Here is a 19,350-nt window from a genome sequence, read left to right on the forward strand (position 1 = left end):
GGTAAGTTCAGGAAACTACATCACTTAATGTGATGATATCCAAAATCTGTGCTATCATGATATCAATAAAACATCTATATATTACCCAGCCCTACAATAAAACACAACAGGTTGCCATGTGCACAAACAAAGGTTAATCCATATGGATCACTCTTTGATACGATATAAAAATGACCACACTTTAGCATTTTGTTCTGATGGAGATTGGTGTTAGGCTCAATTTTGCATTTCCAGTTTAAGTTTAAGCGTGGAAAATCCAATGAATGGAAGGTATTCAGATCAAATTCATACACACCTACAGCTTTACTAATTTTATTTCAAAATACCCACTGTACTAGGGCAAGTATCTCAGTCAAAGTGACCTCACTTTACATGACTGACACCTGACATCAGCTGAAAAGAGAGGAGCAACCAGGGCAGTGCAGTGTGTGTGCAGTGTAAGAATCTGAGGTGAGAGAGGGAGAATATAGGCAGCTATACCTGAACGTTTGTCTTGCCAGCCCAGCCGACAGACGAGAGGAAGGGAAGAGGATGAGGAGGAGGAAGAAGAGGAGGAGGAGGGAGTGAGAAGGGAAAGGCAAAAAAAGGTACATGAGGGTATGGAGAGAAAGGAGGAGACACAGGAGAGTGAGGAGAGAAAGATTACTATTGGTCATGTGCACGATTGTCCAGAGGTTTGGTGAATATCAGCACACATAGCTTTTTTTTTTTTTTTTTTTTTAACTATAACTTTTAGCTCTGTGGCAACTTCCATCTTCCTTTTTTTAGACTTGTGATGCAGTAGAAGACCAAACCACCTTCATCTTCACCTGGATACAACACCTCACATACAGTATGCTTCGATGAACTAATTGACCCTGAGGAATCTAACACAGCAAGCTAAAAATAGCAGCAAAGGGACTGCGGCGCGTCCACGCCGCTGGAATGCTAGGTACTGGTTTTCATCTGAGCCTGCAACGGGGATGAGACAGATGTATAATTTATTGGCTTTTAGATTCCCTGAGGACATCACAGCTGAGAGTGAGAGGGTGAGAGAAAAACTTCACTTGTTTCTATGCCCGTTACATAAAAGTGGCACTGAGGGGAATCAATGCACAACTGTTCTCTTCTCATTAATCATTTCTTTACTTCGAAGTGGCTATTTTGGGCTTTTACAAAGATTTCTGAAGAGAACAAAGGAAAGTGTCAGTGATAAATTCTGGATTATAATCATTATGCTTATTCGGCTTCCAAACTGAACGCTGCTATTTGTACTTGCCAGTTAAAATGAAGTGAGAACAGTTGGAGAAAGTTACAAAAAAAAATTCCACTGCTGTAGTCTATTCATCAATATGGACCACCTAGGCTGAGAAAAGAGTTTGTGTAGACGGACTCATCAATCTAAAGATATATATAAAAAAAAAAAAGTTAATTTAACAGCATGGGGGAAGGAGCTAAAATAGAACAGCCACAAAGTGGATGTGTGGATGGGGCTTGGAGAGGAAGTGCAGGGCAGAGAGGAGGCGGTTGGTGGTGAAGGCTAAAACAATAGAGTGGTGAGGTCAGTGGTGAGCTGGTTCTGCACACTGTCAAAACCTTGTCCGGGTAGTCAGAGGCGTTCTTGCAGGGTGTCTTAGAGCTAAGATGGGGGAAAGCACGGCTGGCTTATTTCAGATCAACTAGGTTAACAGATTCCCAGCATAAGAAATGTACAGTAACTATTTCCTGAGCGAAAGAAAACATGCACACCCACATGTTCATGAAGTGGAACATATGGTGGGTCGCATACCTCTATCTGTCTGTAGTCACAGATGGCCTTAATGGGTGTCGTGGCTCCCAGGGTGCTCTCTGCGTTGCGGGGGCGGAGCTGCACCACCGTCTTCGCTCGGCCGACCAGGCTTGCCACCGTGCTGCGGTACTCAATCAGCTGCTCCTTCTCCTCCTACAGGGCAGAGAAAATCATTCAAACTGTCAATCATCAGTCTTTAGGCCTTCTTCTCTGGAGATCGTGAATGTAAGATTTTTTTTTTTTTTTTAAATGAAAATCCATCCAGCAATTGTTGAGACATTTCAGTCTGGACCACAGTGGTTGACTGACTGACATTGCCATCCCCAACTAAAGATATTCACTTCGTATCATTCTTTAAGTCATTGATTTTATACCACAAGAATCTGCCAAGTCATATTAAACACATTAAGCCAACACTTCCTGTTAGAATACGGTGCAGGTCCTTAAAAGTATGATTAGCCTATTAGCCTGTAGCCTCTAGCCTCTGACATGAGTGGACTTCATGACTCTGCTGCCTGTGTTAGCTCGGGCGCTAACCATTAAACATTTAAAAGGTGTGCTCTTGACCCTGACAGGTAGAATTAGATTTAATTTCTGTCTCGCCCCCAGCAGAGAGTCATTAAGGATTCATTATGGAGAGACACAAACACAGAGACAGGTATAGACAGAAGGAGATGAATCGAGTGAGAGTATGAGACAGAGTGAGTGAGTGAGTGAGAGAGAGGGAAGCTAAGAGCCTCGGCCTATAAATAACTTCATACATGACACTTCCAAAATGAATTTCACACTGGGACGGCTACTATGACAAGTTAATGGCAAGCTGGGAAGAAATAATTAATACAGAGATAAATGAACATGTGAAGGTATGAGGAATTACAAATTAATTATTACCATAGGATCAACAATCATCAATATGAGAACAATTCAATTATCGGAGAAGCTTCAAAATGTTCCCCGGCCAATGAAATGCTGAGTCAATGCTGAGTGATGACCCTGTTATTACATTTAAAGGGAAGCTTGTCTGTATGTGCACCAAATCACAAAAATGCATTTATCTATCTTCAGTGACACAAATGCTTCTTCTTTTGCCCTATATGATGGAGGAGTTTAATATCAGCAAACAAAATAAATGTAACAGAGTGCAAACAAAATGGACTATGGCAAGAGTGAGCAAACACCTTTCCTACGCTCTAATCGCTGCCTGAAAGAGGGTGAAAAGCCTGATTTAATATCCTCTTCTCAGTTATTATGAGAGTCAAACAAAAGGACCAGCTGTTCTTTCTCAGTTGTGTGATTCAGAAGCAGTCTACGGTGGAAGCTTCGCCCTCCCAGTGAGAGATGGAGCACAGCAAACTGGAAACACACGCGCACAAACAGAAGCAGGCATACAGACGCAAACACAAATACATGTAAACACTGATAGATAGCATGTGAATATAGACACACAGCGGACCGAACACGCAGATCTGTGCAAAGAACAGCTGTTTATGACACAGGCACACACCTTTTTACTGAGAAGATCCTCTCACTGCTATAGCCTGTGGAGCTTTGCCCACACTAACTCTGCCATCTGCTTGAAATCAGTGGTGTGTGTGTGTGTGTGTGTGTGTGTGTGTGTGTGTGAGAGAGAGAGATAGGTGTGAAGATGGCAGTCTCGCAAATGTGCCACAAGGGGGATGATTCAGCGAAGGCACTCCCTAACAGATTACTTCACCCTGTCATGTTGCGTGCTGCAGCTGCCTGGAGCACAGCACAACAATAAGGAGGGCACTTCAGCTACTATAGGTGTCTTTAGTTTCTTACAGCCGTATCATTCCTCTGTCCAGGATTATTTTGCATTTGTCATGTAAATCATGTGTAGGTTTGCTCAGTGCACCAAGCAGCAACTTCCAGGGCTGAAAAATAAAGCCAACGTGGAAGTGTCAAATACTGCTGTTCAGGTGTCTGTATGTCTGTCTATGTCTATATAAAATCTTTGCTGCTTTGTTTCCAGCATCTATAAAGAGCAGAGGTAAAATGCCTTGCTTAAGGGCACTGAAACTATCCAAGAAAAAATGAGTGCCTTCAGTTGGTTTTATCCATCTAGCCTGTCCAGGAATTCGGTACCTTCATTTACTGTAGACAAAGCACAGATCAAACATCTGAGGGATAACGGTTATTTAAAATGCTGTATATTAAAAAATTAACTATACAAAAATGGGCGTTTCTCTCCTGGAGGGAATTGCCAGAGTTGCCAATAAAGTTGACAAATGTACCACTGAGAACTTGAGATAAACACTGAATGGGGATAGATACCATTGAGTCCTGCAGCAGGTCTTCCAGTTTGCTCAGTCTGCTGTTCTTGTCACAGGTGTACTGTCTCTTGATGGTTTCCTGAAGCTGGCGTAGATACGACTCACAGTCCCGAGCATCGCTCATAAACTGACACAAGAGACAGAAATAAAAACATGAGCATGGTTTTTACAGGAGCCTGGAGGATATTCAAACAATGATTTTCTTGAAGAATATGTATGTAATGTGAAGACACACTGTTACAGTCCTCTTAATTTGTAATTGTGTATATATAAGTGGTAACAAGCAGAGGTTGAGGTCATGTGGATTTGGTAAAAAAAATACAGTGAAATTGCAAAAACAAGTTGACTATATATCCTGGAGATTCTGCATGTTTCATTTGTGTTTGTGCTCAACGCTCAGTTTCTGCTCATGAGCAAAATTACACTGACATGTGTGCCTGGTAGTTGCCTCACCTGGAAGTATGCCGTGTTATCTTTGAGATGCTGCTCCACGCACACACAGAGCTGGTTCACCCACTGCCACTGAGTCTGCAGGGCTGCACTGTATGCCTGAGAACACGCAGAGAGATGGAGACAGAGGGAAGAGAGAGAGCAAATATCTTTTTATCACACTGCAGTACAAGCTTCCAACGGGGATGTTGAGCGGCACAGAGTCAGTTTTCCCAGGCATATTTTATAACTTCTGACTTTTAACACTATTTTTCTGTCCTGTATTCTTTTTGGCTGTGCAGTAATACACACACAGTGGCAGAGAATATGCAGACTGAACATGTAAAGCATGAAAAACAAATCATCTGAATGGTTATTCAAGGATTTTGCACCTTCAAACTGTAGTTTTAATTTAATGTTTGGTTTACAAAAGGTCACAGTTTGCCTTCTGCCCTTTTAAATCCAATCTACATTTATTAAAATAAAACAAAATATCATCAAGTGCACAGTCCAGTGAAAAAAGCCAGCATTTTAACAAAAGCATTTGTGTTTGAATTTTCCCCCCCAGTGAGTCAGAGTGGCAAAACCCCGACATCTTTAAAGGTCACTCAGTCTAACTGAATAAAGTCAGACTCGCCTCCACAGTCTGTTTGGCTGGATGGTTCTCGAGACACAGACGGTTGGCTGTTTCCTGGAGCGACCGCATCACGTCTTGTTTTTCATCCAGCTCTAACCTCATTTCCTGTAAACAGAGCAGGAAAACATGGACGGTAAAGCAGATTACAGGATTTTAATGGCACTGGCGTGATGTAAACATTGTGTTTCAGTGCATGTAAACACTGGTGATATATGTAGAGACATGTTTGGACATAATTGTGTTGTGTAGAAATTGTAAGGTGGCTTGTTTTATGCATGTTTTTCTTTCAATAAGAGTGAATCAACATCATCTGGAGTTTTGTGGTCTGCAGCCTGTGTTTTCTGACTCGACAGAAAGGTGTCGCCCTCCTCCTTCCACTCACGCTGTATAAGTCTCTCTTGGTGTTCATGTTGGTGTTGTTGTCGCTCCAGTCGAAGGCAATCTCCTCCTCTTCCCTCTCGTTGAGCCAGATCAGCTCCTCAGTGCAGTGCGACACAAATGCATGCAGGCTCTCCAAGCTCCGCAGGCGCCATGACGAATGTTCCTATGGCAACCACACAAACAAACATCATCATCGTGCTGATCAGCAGTGCAGAGAGAAAAAAAAACAACATCCTTTATTCTCTGAATGTTTGGATTATACTGTTGGTTTTGGTACATTTACAGGGAGTTTGGAATAAAGCACTGTGAGGACTTTCCTAGAAGTTTATCAGAGGAAGAAACAAATTGCAAAGAGACCAAACAAGTCATCTGAATGTGAATTAGAGCCATTTATTGACCCAGGTTTAGATGAGATTTTATGACAAGAATCAGATTCATCTTTTAAGAGGCATTGTTTTCTTGCATGTAATGTCTTCACTATCAAAGAAGAAGTGCACTGTGATTTCTTTTTCATTTTTTAGTAACTTCCATTTTTCAGAATTGCTGCAGCACATATAGTTGGGCTTGGTATCATTTAAAAAGATATGATACCAGTACCCACACCAGTACCCTTAAAGAGATACCAATACCAATAGAGTCCTTCATTTGATGCTCATAATGTGAATGAAACACATGTCATATGTTCATACTTTTTAACGATTTGATGGCAGCTCTGCTCTCTTCACTTCACTCCACCACTGCATAGACTAAAGGGTTGTAGCTGCGGGAGCGTGATCTCAAAGTGACAGGGCTAACTATTAGCATCGCATAGCTAATGTAACAGTTAATAACGGGTTTGGCGACAGAGTCGAGCTGTTTCGGTGTTTGTGCAAGTTTGTTGGGACCATTAAAAGGCTCGGTGTTGGATGTTGGCCGCTGCTGTGTTAGCTCGTGCAGATGGTGAACTGACCATTCATGAAAAGGGGAGTGGCCCCGGAGATGGCTGCAACAATAAGTTTGCTGACCCAGCAGGGAGTCGGGACAGTCCAGGATCACACCCCGGTGCAAAAAGGATTGAATGCAGGTATGGTTTGACTGAGGGTGTTTCAATACTTCTTGGTACTGGGTTACTTCGGTCGACACTTTAAAGGTATCAAGTACCGATACCCAGCCCTAACATATACATTTTGTGATATTGTTTGTGGTTATGGAAATCACTAATGAGTCTACTCCTCTACTTAAATTTGTGGTTTACTTTTTTATAACTGGATGTATTAACTCACAGTACAGAGTATACACTATATTATTAAAGGTATGCCTACATGGCCATTTGTATATCAATTACTGCATATTACCTTGGATTCATGAAGAAAACTTTGGTTTTCTCGCATGCACGTGTTTGGGAAGTCCTAAGCCTACGACTGGATAAATCAGACTTGTATTGTATAAACGGATCATTTGGTGTAGTTCTGCTGTTGTTTAACGTGGTCCCCATTTACTACAGTTCATGAGGATGTTTGCCTTTGTTGCATTCTCTGTTCACTGACAGATGAGACAAAAACTGTTTTCTTCATGTTATTTTGCGGATGAAATATCCCTTTAAGCTTCCTCTGGATAATATTCTCTTTTTGTTTTATTTCATCAGTGAGCACATGCACTCAAAACTGTTAGTGAACTATAAGGAGAATGTAGGACTTCAAGAATGAATATTTAACCCAACAAAAGGGACAAACAGTATTTTTATCCAACAAAGACAGTGAAATTCACAAAAAAGTGTGAATATGTGTAGTGTTAGGAATTAATATATAGATATCAGAAATCTAATTTAAAAAAAAAAAAAATCTATATGTATAAAAATAGAAAAGAGGCGAAACAAGAGGAGACAAAGACATTTAAAGAGAAAAGGGGGGAATTTGAAGACAAAGACAGCAGATGCAGGATTGTGTGTTCTTAGCATCAGAGTCCTGTCATGGTGTAATGGGATTAGCTGAGGAAGGGGGTGAACTGGGAAACAAAGAAGTGTGCTACAACAAACAAACACACACACACACACAAAACCCCATTTTTTTTTTTTTTTATCTGAAAGACTAACCAGTAGTTTGCAGTATTGATGCTCCAGCTTGGCCAGGGTTTCAGAGTAACTGCTCTTGAAGTTTGGAGAAACTTTAGCCTGAAGGAGAGGACAGAGAAGCTTCGTTACAAAGCACAACTCTCAGCAGAAAGATCTCTGTGTTCATGTATAAGTGATGTGTGATGTGTGCACCTCGTAGCTGCGTGCCTCCTGTAGGCCACTCATTAGCTCTTCCACTGCAGTGTGTATGGTGTTGTGCTCTTGGAGGTTGTTTTCTACAGAGGGAAGGTCTGCGCCCCATTCAGCACGCTCCAAAAGCTCCTGAAACACACAGGAACAACCATTTCATATCATGTAAACTGATATCTTTGGGTTTTGGACAGTTGGTTTAAGAAAACAAAACCTTTATTGCCATTTGAGAAATTGTAATGTGCATTTTTTTTCTCTATTTCTTGACATTTCATAGACCAAGCGATTAATGGAATTATGAAGAAAATAATCAACATGAAAATAATCTTTACTAAACTGAAGTGTTACAGAGACTGACCTGCGTCTCCTCCACCCATCCCAGCAGCTCATAGATGAACCTCAGGCTCCCCTCGTCCTCTGATGACGACATAGCCACCAGCTGAGAGCGAGCTGTGGGCCGCCGCAGGAGTGCAGCACCGACTGCACCCACAGCCCCCACAGCTCCCAGCAGTGTCTGGCCCAACGTCAGGCCGCTGTCTGTGGCTCTCTGGCTGGGGTACTCTGCCCCTGTGGTGCCCAGTGCCTGGGTGAAGTTGCCTTTCCTGTAGACACTGGAGCACTGCAGTCTGAGGGAGACCAGCTCCTCCTGAAGGCAGGACACTCTGGTGATGCGACACAAAAATGAATTAATTTTTACCACAAAAGCTTTGCTGGGTGAATTACCACGGTACATATCCAGTTTACTGACATATTCTTGCAGTAGTTTTGACACAAAATCATCAGAAAAAATTCTCATCATGGTCCCAACCACCCAAACAAAGCTGTGTGAATCTGTTTTTTCCTTTTAACGCCCTGAAAGCTTAGAATAAGCTGCAAGGCAAATTAAACCTAGAAACTTTACCCTCTCTTGACACGTTTAAAAGTATTTTAAATCACCTTTTAAAGAGCAATTTCATTGCTTTTTACCAGGTGCCATTATTTGCCATGATTCTTCTTAGCCTCTGATCCCCGTTTTTTTATGGTCTATTGGTGTGTTTGGATAGGTTTTTTGTGATGTCATCTTTCTCTGTTTGTACTTGTGTTTAAAATATTTTCTTTAACTGTCTTAAAAAGGTATGTTCCTAATAAAGTGCAGTTTTTTAATAAGTTCATAGCTGCATTGAAGAGAATCACACATTGGCAGACTATCAAAATTGCTATTTAATTAAGTTTCATAATGGCAGTCTGAAACTCAGCTGCATGCTGATGAGCTGCAATATGAAGCTTCTCTTTCATCATGTCTTTAGTCACCACTGATTTGAATCAGAGCACCTTCAGATATTTAATAAACAGCAAACAGTGGAGCACATTAACTGAAGCAGATGATTACAGGAATTAATGGCAAAACGCAACGGCACTTGTTGACCCATAATGAAGCATGATGAGCTGTTTGTATTTGAGGTACTTATCTATATTATACTAATGAATTACACAAGAACCACTCTGTTAGAGTAGAACCCTTCACTCACTCCTCATTGAGTAAACTGAGCCGGTCATCTCGACAGAATCAACCCCATCAACTCACCTGAACACCAGCTGCTCCACCTGGTAGTATTTCTCATCTCGGAGGACTTTCAGTTCCTGGTTGAGTTGTCTGATCAGAGTCTCGCAGTCCTGCAGGTAGCAGGCCAGCTCTCGCTCACACTGCACCGCCTCGCCGCTCTCCACTCGAGACATGTCCTGGACACCAGAGGAGGTTTGATAAGCCTTTGCTTTTTTGTTTATTTGCTAACTCTGCTTAGGGTCTTTTTATAAGCTATGATGTCCTGCAGTTTATTATTCCTCAGCCATAGATTCAGTAAATAGAACAGAAAAACTGTATATATATGTACAGTTGCAATCAAAATTATTCAACCCCCATTGCATATTAGGCCTACTGGCAAAATATACAATTTCTCAGCTGTTTGCAATAAACAGATTACACAAGAACTGTTTAAGTAGTTCAATGAAACCAATATTACAAGAGTTTTGAGCCAAATTCAACACAAAATGCTACTTTTAATGACTACTGCAGTCTCAAAATTATTCAACCCCTTCATGACGAGCATCTTCAGTACTTTGTAGAGCACCCTTTTGCTGTTATGACCTGCTGCAAACATGATGCATAGCCAGACACCAGCTTCAGACAGCGTTCCTGAGGAATCTCAGCCCATTCCTCATGGGCAATGGCCTCCAGTTCAGTAATATTTTTGGGTGTGCGTTTTGCAACCGCCTTCTTCAAATCCCGCCAGAGATTTTTCTATGGGGTTCAAGTCAGGCGACTGTGACGGCCACTCTAGAATCTTCCATTTCTTCTTCTGAAACCAAGCCTTGGTGGACTTTGAGGTATGCTTTGGATCATTATCCTGTTGGAAGGTCCAATGACGCCCAAGCTTCAGCTTCCTCACAGACAGCATGACGTTTTCACCTAAGATTTCCTGATACTTGACTGAATCCATCGTGCCCTCCACACGCTGCAGGTTTCCAGTGCCAGAGGCAGCAAAGCAGCCCCAGAGCATCACTGAGCCACCGCCATGCTTCACTGTAGGCAGGGTGTTCTTTTCAGCATATGCTTCATTCTTCTTCCTCCAGACACACCGCTGTTCCATAGGCCCGAAAAGTTCCAGTTTTGTTTCATCACTCCACAGAACAGAATTCCAAAACTTCTGTGGCTTATTTATATGGTTTTGAGCATATTGGAGCCGACTTTTCTTGTGCTTTTGGGTCAGTAGTGGTGTACGTCTTGGAGTCCCGGCATGGAGCCCTTCAGTGTTTAGGATGCGCCTTATTGTGCAAACTGTAACCTCAGTGCCTGTTGCCACCAAGTCTTGCCGCAGGTGTTTTGCAGTCACTCGAGGGTTTTTGAACACTTGCCTTCTCAGGAATCTGCTGGCAGCCGCTGACAGTTTCCTCTTTCTGCCATGTCCAGGTAGTGTAGCCACTGTTCCTTTAACTTTGAACTTGCGAACTATGCTTCCAACTGTATCTCTAGGAACATTCAGAGCTTTTGCTATCTTTTTGTATCCTTTTCCTTGTTCGTGCAAGGCAATGATTTCTTCTCTGAACTTTCTGGACAATTCTTTTGACTTAGCCATATTTCTAACATGCAATCAAACGTCACTCTCAACAAACCCCAACAAACTTGCCAGTCCAGGTATTTATATGTTCTATCTCAAGCACACCTGAACTAATGAAGCCCTTGATTAGTTGCACCAGGTGTGCTTGAGACAGGGGGTTGAATAATTTTGAGACTGCAGTAGTGGTTAAAAGCAGCATTTTGTGTTGAATTTGGATAAAAACCATGGTAATATTAGTTTTATTTAACTATTTCAACTGTTCTTGTCTACTTTGTTTATTGCAAACAGCTGAAAAATTGTACATTTTGCCATTAAGCCTAGTATGCAATGGGGGTTGAATAATTTTGATTGCAACTGTACGTGAGGGTCATAATACAGCAACTATGTGGACAAAGTAAAACGATTCTCTTCAATAGGTTAGATGATTAGCAACACAGCCCAAAGAAACCAAAATGATCAAGACAAAGAGGAAAGGACTGGACCATTTACAGTTCTTTAAAGTAAGTTTGCACTCACACAGCAACAGGCGGACAGACAGACAGACGAAAGAGAGACTGTGTTTGCAGAAAGCAGGAAGAGTGGTGAGGAAATATTTATTGTCCTGAGAATGGCACTTGTGTTTACAGCGTGTACATATTAACACATTGTAAATAACCACGCCAACATTCGCATAATAAAAAACTCGACGACCCTGCATGAGTGTGTGTTTGTGTATGAAGAAATTAAAAGGATGTAAGATATGAGAGGTTGAGTACTCACAGCCTGGAGTGTGTTCTTAGCGAGTGTGAGTTTCTCCTCACAGTCCAGAGCCATGTTCTGGATCTTATTGGCCCTCTGAAGCAGCAGCTCTAGCCTGAAAACGCACACACAAATGGAGGTTAAAGGGGCATGTCCCTGAAAATCTCACTTGATGAGAAATTGAATGAGTTGGAGTTGCATCAGCATTTTTGATTTACTGGCATGCATCCTGCTGAAAGTAGACATCTGAATGGATGTGTGTGCATGTGTGTATGTATTAGTGAGTGTATACCTCTCCACAGCTGGCCGTAGAGCCTTCTCTCTCTCCAGCATCTCCAGGATGAGTTTGCCCCACTCCTCCTCGAGGTCATTGGGATGGAGGCCTTGAGGAAGCTTAATACGACCGAACTCTATCCACACCTGGACGCACACACATTCAAACACACAGTTGGTACATATTTAAAGGGACAATTCACCCCAATATCAAATTACCTTTAACATCCTACCATGCTTCAGTGCAAGCACGCACACACACACACACACACACACACACACACACAGTGGCACTAGCACACTCCATTAAAAGCCTCTATTACATCACAGTTACATTTAGGAGTGATCATAAGTCCCACCGCAGTTTAACACTCTGGTACAATCAGCTGAGTGAGAATAAAGGAGGGACTATTATCAGCTATCATGTGTTCAATAAAACAATCTGCAGCATTGATAACAGCACAGCGATGGAAGTGACTCTGCTTCAGGAGACAAATGTACGACTGATCTCGCACAGACCCACTGATAACAAAACTCTATCCCTCTTCCTGTTGTTGACATACTCCCTAAACCCCCCTGAGCTTGAAACCCATGATGTACAATCAGCTCTGCACATGGTGCCAAATGTTGGTCACCTTCTCCTCCATCTCCACACTCTGTGCTCGTTCACCCTCATTCACGTCTGTTCATTCTTACCTCCAGCAGTTTGTAGAGGTGTTCTATGTGACCTTTCTCATTCTCCTTCGCAGGAATCTCCGTCTCTTTGAAATGGACGTACTCGTTGTAAAGTGCCTGAGGGAGGAGGAAGTTGCTGATGAGCGCTGTGAGGTCAATATTACTGTAACAGCTTTGTTTAAGGTGAAACACAAGTCAGTGCCTGTTATCAGAGGGACCGTAAAAGCTTTGTAACCACAGCCTCGCTCCCTGTGTGGTCATTAGGCAGTTTCCTAACGGTCATCTCAAGCTACTCATTTGACCGCTTGATTTTCCCTCCTTCATTCCTGTCTCTTGGTCTTTAGACATCATGTCAACCATTACTTTGATCACAGCAGCATCCTTCCTCACATTATTGTTCGACTCTTCTGCAAATTCTTTTCATCTGAATTCTTCACTCCTTCTCGCTCACCAAACACCTCAGTCTGCTGTCATCCATTTTATTAAGGTCTGTCCCTCCCTTCCCTCCCCGCGGTCTTTTCTTTCATTTGTTCTCTCAAGGTTTTACAGAACTTGCTTGTCAGCTCTCTTTCTTCAGAAGGAGCTGAGAAAATAAACAGGGATTTGATTCCTATCACCACCAAATGTATTTGCAAGTACGTATTATGTTGCTTTGAGGTAATTTTGATCACAACACCCAAGATAATAAACCTACATATTTGTGAAACTAATTTCTTTCGCATTTGGTGGTGAAGTCTTTGATCCTGTAAACATACTTACTCACTTAGCTCTAATACTATTTTTTTTGTTGGCATTTTTATGGAATTTCATATTTTTCTCAGTCATTTTCTGACAATTTCAATTAGCCACACTGTTCGACTAATATTTTTTTTTATTTATTTATTTTTTTTGGCTTGTGGCGAAAACAGGAAGATGATGCATGACTATGATAAAAGCTTAAGGTCATAGTCATCCTCAGAACTTGTGCATGTGCCCTGTCATGCTTGCTTGCATCCAAAAATTATTGGTACAGGTGGAGTAGCAAAGGTCCTGGGTGGACTTTTGCCAGTGGATGTGCGGGGACTTCTGGGCGCTGGATAAATTCCTCCATCTTTTAACTTATGTTAGAGTGACTGCTATCACTATATATACATGTCCATACATATCCATGCTATCGCTTTGACACGTACTGTATGCTAGAATGGCTGTTGCCAAGGTAATGGATTACATCTGACTATTAACCACACCCCATTCTCTGTTTGTTAAAGAATGTTAAACAAAAAACAGGAAGTGACACTGGCTGGAGTGGGGCTTAGAAAGAGCAGTAACAGACAGCTGCATGCCTACGACAAAAAAATAAAGGTCTCAAAAGAAGAAAAAAGTTTGGGTGCTCACCTTGAGTTCCACAGGGTTTTGTGGGAAGTTTTTGTTGGCCATGAGGGCCGTATGCTGGCGGCTCCACTGGAGCAGAGAGGAGAACCTGGACTGGTACTCTGACCAGCGCTGGTCCACCTCCTGATGACGGAGGAGAAGAGAAGGAGGAGATGGAGAGAGAGCAGTGATTTCTCAGTAGAGAATTAGACATTACAGATTCACAGACTTAACATTTTTAGCCATTCTCCAGGCTTAATTTCACAAAAAGTCATTAATTATAAATGACTGCAGCACAATTAAATTATCACAATAAAATTGCATCATTATTTAAAAGTTCCGGTTTGTTACTCAGAAAGCTGCATACATGACAAGCAAAGTGGGAATACACATTTCTGCTGAGAATGAAGCAATCATTAACATGAGGAAGAAAACATTAAAAAGTATTTTAAAAATAAACAAAGAACAGAGCAAAAATGTAAAATATAGCAGAAGTGTAACATGCTTTGAAGTGCAATACATAGAGTACAGTACAAGAATTACCCTGAAACTGAACAAATTAGCAAAACAAACTCAGCAGTGTGAACCATCTTCATTAAACTGCAGAAGAAATAATGAGTTCAAACTTAAAAACAGCTGCACAGTAAAAGTGGTGTATATGGGTGGAGCAGATTGTGACGTACCTGTGCGGCAATGCCCTCTCCTCCCTCAGGAATTTTGGGGAAGGCATCATAGATGGAGGAGACATAGGTGATGACCGACTTCTCATCTGGAGATGGAACATCAACGTCTGAAGAGGAGGAGAAATATCAAAGAAAGATGAAAAAAATAGTGTTTACCACATTATCAGTTAGAAGAAATAATGAAGTTGGAATTTTACAGTTTCCAAATCCTCTTTTGATCTGAATCAAACTTGATTTAGTGGATACAATATCAAACTCTATCAGCTAGAGAATAAGTGTAACCATAAAATATGAAGATATTAAAACTAGTAAAACAAACGCTTCTTAACAACATAAATTAAGGGAGCAACAGTTCCACATGACATGCAAGACTCCATCCTCTTTCTCCAATATGTACAACATGACATAACCACTGATGTCATCAAGCTTCACATTTCAGGTCGAGGAAAACCTGTTATTTTTTGGTTCCAGCTAGAAACCAATTCATTTTTGGTTGAAAAGCTCAGAACAGTTCAAAATAAGGGCACGAGAACCAGAACAGAACCTGTTCCATGTTGGTGGAAAAGGGGTAGAAGAGAATGACTGCCTGCAAAAATAGCACAGCAATGCTTAACACTTGCATGACAGGTAACATTAGATAATATCATTCAAACGTTCACAGTAGCCGATACTCACGCCCTAAAAACTGGGCACAGATATAACAAAATGTCTCTGCTCAGAGGACATTGATATCTCAGGGCAACTGATTTTAAGGCACTTGTGTGAAGAGATACAAAATAAAAACGCAAAGACGTATCGAGGCTCGAGCCAGGAAAACATATTAGCATTCATCAGTCAGTCATTAGAGCTTGCTGGCATGTTTCCACAATAAAAGCTGGAAACAAAAAGTCCACCTGAGTTGTTGATTTTTTTTGTGCTGTTTAAACATTTTGGATTGAAAAGCTCAGCAGAAAAAGCTCAGTAACCAAAATGTGGAGTTGTTACAAATAAACTCTCAGCCTCTGTTCTCCCCTGAACAGGCACAGAGTCAGCTGGTCAGTTTATCCATTCAGAATAACAGTCTCACCCTCAGCGTCCAGCAGTCTGGTCACCCCTAGCGACTCGGCGATCTCGAAGGCCTGCTCGAGGTTTTCGCGGTTACTCTGCCGCGACACCACCTCCATGTTGATCAGGTCTGGCCTGGAAAACATACACAAGGGGGTGTGTTATTGTACTTTATGTGTGTGTCTGTCTATCAATATTTTTGTTTGAGTATCTTAAAGATAATTAGGCCTGTGTTTTTCTGCTTCAGTTTAGTGTATGTGCACTTCAACATTCTCTCCATCTCAACCAGTTTAACTCCGGTGAAAGAAAACCCAGACTTTATAACCACTAAAAAACAAGGTGACACTATCTTGCTGTTATCCTCTCACCTGTATCTGTGCAGCAGAGCGTTGAACATGCGTCCGTCGCTCCAGGATGAGGTGAAGTTGACACAGCGGAGGCCGGGGTAGCCTTCTGTCGCCTGCTGGCTCCATAATAACAACTTCTCTTTGGCTGTGAGGTCGCCTGACTCACCACTCACATAAATCTCTGAAATCTGGAGGGAACACAGAGGGAGAGACAGAGGGTAGGGGGGTTACTATTGGGATTCACCAGTTCCTGTATACAGAAATAAACATAAATAAAAAGAAGAGTTGTCTTTGCAAATGTACTGCAACAAGCTGATTCACAAGTCCACAATCCTGACTCTACTTTAAAGAATCAATCATGGTACATTCACATAGTAAATCAAAGGAATTCAGACTCTGCTTTCAGGATCTTGCTGCATTTACTATGCTCTATCTTCAGGCATCTCTACACCAGTCACTATAACAATATACAGCAAACACAGAGCCACAATGACTCAGCAGAAACTATTACTTGCTTTGGCTTTAAGACACACAAACTCACTGGAGAGGTTGTTTGATTAAACCTGTCTCCCTTTAAACTCCTCATTTATCATTCTGATAATCAATAATGCTCGTGTGTCAGAAGAATGTGTACCTGAACGACTTTTATGTATTTCTATATTAATGGAGCAGTTTCCTTACTCCATCATCTACAGTCTAGCCTGCTCATTAAGTCATGTACACACACACACACACACACACACACCCACTTCGCCTCATCTCCTTCTGTCTCGCACCTCCCCCTCCTCCCCCTCCCAAACCTCGATCTGTCTCTTCAGTTTTTCATGTTCTTTCATCTGTTCTGCCTCAGATGCTGACCAATCTGCTCAGCCTTCTCATCCTCTGCCTCTTCTACATTCAAGTCGTATCTCCCTTTTGTTTTTTCATTGATGTTGTTCTGAGTACCAGAGACAGGATCAGATATACAGGAGCCATGTGCTGAATGTGTTATTTTCTCAGCCAGGGACAGTTTTATTTCTGCATTATCAATCAGCTCTTAGGAGTGGGTAGGCTTGGGCAGTATACCGGGGTATTTAGAAATAAGGTATTATTTTCAATGCTGTCAAAAATACAGCCGCTCCTCTTTCTATTGAACTGATACAGAGATGCTGTATTAATGTGATGTATTGTAGTGTGCAGCACGCACCACCAGAGGTCAGTCTCTATTGGCGGAACAGGCAGCTGGGTTGAGAAAGATGGCGACTGCGAGTGGTGGGGATAATGTTACATGACTAAACACAGCCAGCAACTGAAGAGAGACCACAGGAATGGACAGCATATTTTCACATCTAACTCTGTGGTTTGGACCAAACCAGAGTTGGTGATTGTCGGAACAGTGAATTTTGTTTCTGTCCAGTTTAAATTAAGTGTATTTTCCGATGAGTTAACAAGCTATTAAGCTAATGTTAGTTGTCTTAGTTCAGTGAAAGAGATAAACTTTAATTTGGACGGTTGTATTTTTCCTTTTAATGGGAAACGTGTGAAAATATTTCATTTTCAAGGTTTCCATTTCTTGGCAACTTGTGAAGGTATGCTGTTTATTTATTCACTAAAAAAACTATGAGAGCTTGTGGATAGGGTTGCAACAGTATGAGAATTTCACGGTACTGTAACTGTCTCAGAAAATATCGTGGTATTACAGAATTTTGGGGGGGTTGAATAAACGTTTTATTGCTATAATTTAAACTTAAAAATTTCAAACTTTTTTTAATGTTTTAAATGGAAGTACGTGTAAAAATTCTCCCTTTTGAAAAAGACTAAAATAAAAGAAAGATTCTCCGTCCAGTGGCTTTTTTTTTTAAATACCATAAATAATCAAATTTACACAGTACAATAACCATACATTTTTTATACCACTGTATACCTTGAACCCAGTATACTGCTGTAACCCTACTTGTGCAATTGGTGAACGTGCCGCTCAAACACATCTTCCAACTGAAACTACAGGGGGAGCTGCACACACACCTGTGTGAATACACTGACAATCGCTGGTTGTTACACTGACAGTGGCCAGTTGGAACATGTTGCCAACCTTTCATTGTAGGCTACACATTGTAATACATGCTACAATAACATCTATCAGCTTTAACGTTTGTTTTTTAAACAAATACCGTCATATACCGTAGACCCTGCTGAAATGTCAGGAAGGTATTAAAAACTAGATACAACCCGAGCCAGGAAGTAAGATTCCCCTGTTGTTTCTAATTTTCAGGTAATGCTTCATAAACCTTTGGGCTTTTACAATATGTTAGGTAAGCTGTCAATCTCAAGAAATTACCCTTAAACATCTTTTAATAGTCACTTTTAATCATTGTTAACTTTCTGGCTCACACTACATGATGGTGCAAACAAGTACTGCACTCTTTGACCTAGAACGAAAATAAACATAAATAAAGAAGATGACTTTTGGTACACAAAGCTCCTAAAAGTATCTTAAGGACATAAAGTTTGCTGAAGGCCTGAAGAGAAACCAGGCTTCCATGGAGACTGAAAGCTACTGTATGCACGTGTTCTGCCCACTGAACTGCACGACCGCTTTGGTTATTTTTCCCCCCTGCGTCCTTCTTCCTCTCAATTAGCTCTCTTTAGGGCCAACTGTCCACAGTGACAAAGGCTGAGTGATGTATATGCAGTAACCATCGGTGCTTGGCTGCAGTTATTCGCATCAGTATTCTTCTGTCATCCTTTCTTCCCTGACTGACTGTCCCACACTCCTCCCTCTCTCACTGTCTCTCCGTCTCTCTCCCTGCTGCTAATATAGAGCAGTATGAAAGTCCAGTGTGTGCCAGGAGACTGCAGCAACAGCCAAAAAAGACATGGAGCGGGAGGGGGGAAGGAGAGAAGGAAAAAGAGATGAAAAAGAGTAGCAAGGCCAGCAGCGGAGGGGAGGGGTGACTCAAAACTCACATAAGGTTTATCCAAAGAAGACATAATTGCATACATACAGAAACACAGTTTAAAAAGCTCTATGCAGTAAAGAGGACACTTTAAAATGTTAATGAAAACACAGAAAACCAGATACATTTTGCAGTTACAGCTGCCAGTACGCTGTCACACTCTCAAGATGCTAACAGACCAACCCCAGACACAGACCCTCCTCTAAACATCACACACCATCTTCCAGCCAGTGGATACATACAACATAGGCTGTATAATGGAGATTATGGGAATAGACAAAGCATGGATTCTACTCTGTCTTTTCCTGCAGAGCTCTGTCTCTCTGTATGCATCGACAAGCTCTTTTGCAGAGAACTACAGAGCATCAAATCCTCCATCTGAATATTGATACAGCACTCTGTGTGAGGGCTGCATATCTGCACAAAGAGCCCACACTCCCGCTGCCACAGTATCTCATCCA

General features: G+C 41.6%; 1 protein-coding gene across 21 annotated transcripts in view; it reads right to left on the reverse strand.

Moving 5' to 3' along the window:
- macf1a (microtubule actin crosslinking factor 1a) overlaps nt 1-19,350 on the reverse strand; it is a 269,747-nt gene that overhangs the window by 106,915 nt on the left and 143,482 nt on the right. For all 21 annotated transcript variants that reach the window (XM_049602953.1, XM_049602956.1, XM_049602954.1 and 18 more), the window contains 16 exons: nt 15,975-16,141; nt 15,629-15,741; nt 14,563-14,669; nt 13,904-14,023; nt 12,551-12,646; nt 11,874-12,001; nt 11,603-11,696; nt 9,313-9,467; nt 8,107-8,410; nt 7,752-7,880; nt 7,581-7,658; nt 5,511-5,672; nt 5,129-5,233; nt 4,516-4,611; nt 4,064-4,189; nt 1,769-1,921 (listed from right to left, as the gene is read on the reverse strand). In XM_049602953.1, the coding sequence (XP_049458910.1) occupies nt 1,769-1,921; nt 4,064-4,189; nt 4,516-4,611; nt 5,129-5,233; nt 5,511-5,672; nt 7,581-7,658; nt 7,752-7,880; nt 8,107-8,410; nt 9,313-9,467; nt 11,603-11,696; nt 11,874-12,001; nt 12,551-12,646; nt 13,904-14,023; nt 14,563-14,669; nt 15,629-15,741; nt 15,975-16,141 (2,133 nt within the window). The remainder of the gene's footprint in view (nt 1-1,768; nt 1,922-4,063; nt 4,190-4,515; nt 4,612-5,128; nt 5,234-5,510; nt 5,673-7,580; nt 7,659-7,751; nt 7,881-8,106; nt 8,411-9,312; nt 9,468-11,602; nt 11,697-11,873; nt 12,002-12,550; nt 12,647-13,903; nt 14,024-14,562; nt 14,670-15,628; nt 15,742-15,974; nt 16,142-19,350) is intronic.

Source organism: Epinephelus fuscoguttatus, linkage group LG17 (assembly GCF_011397635.1).
Source record: "Epinephelus fuscoguttatus linkage group LG17, E.fuscoguttatus.final_Chr_v1".
NCBI classification, from domain to species: domain Eukaryota; kingdom Metazoa; phylum Chordata; class Actinopteri; order Perciformes; family Serranidae; genus Epinephelus; species Epinephelus fuscoguttatus.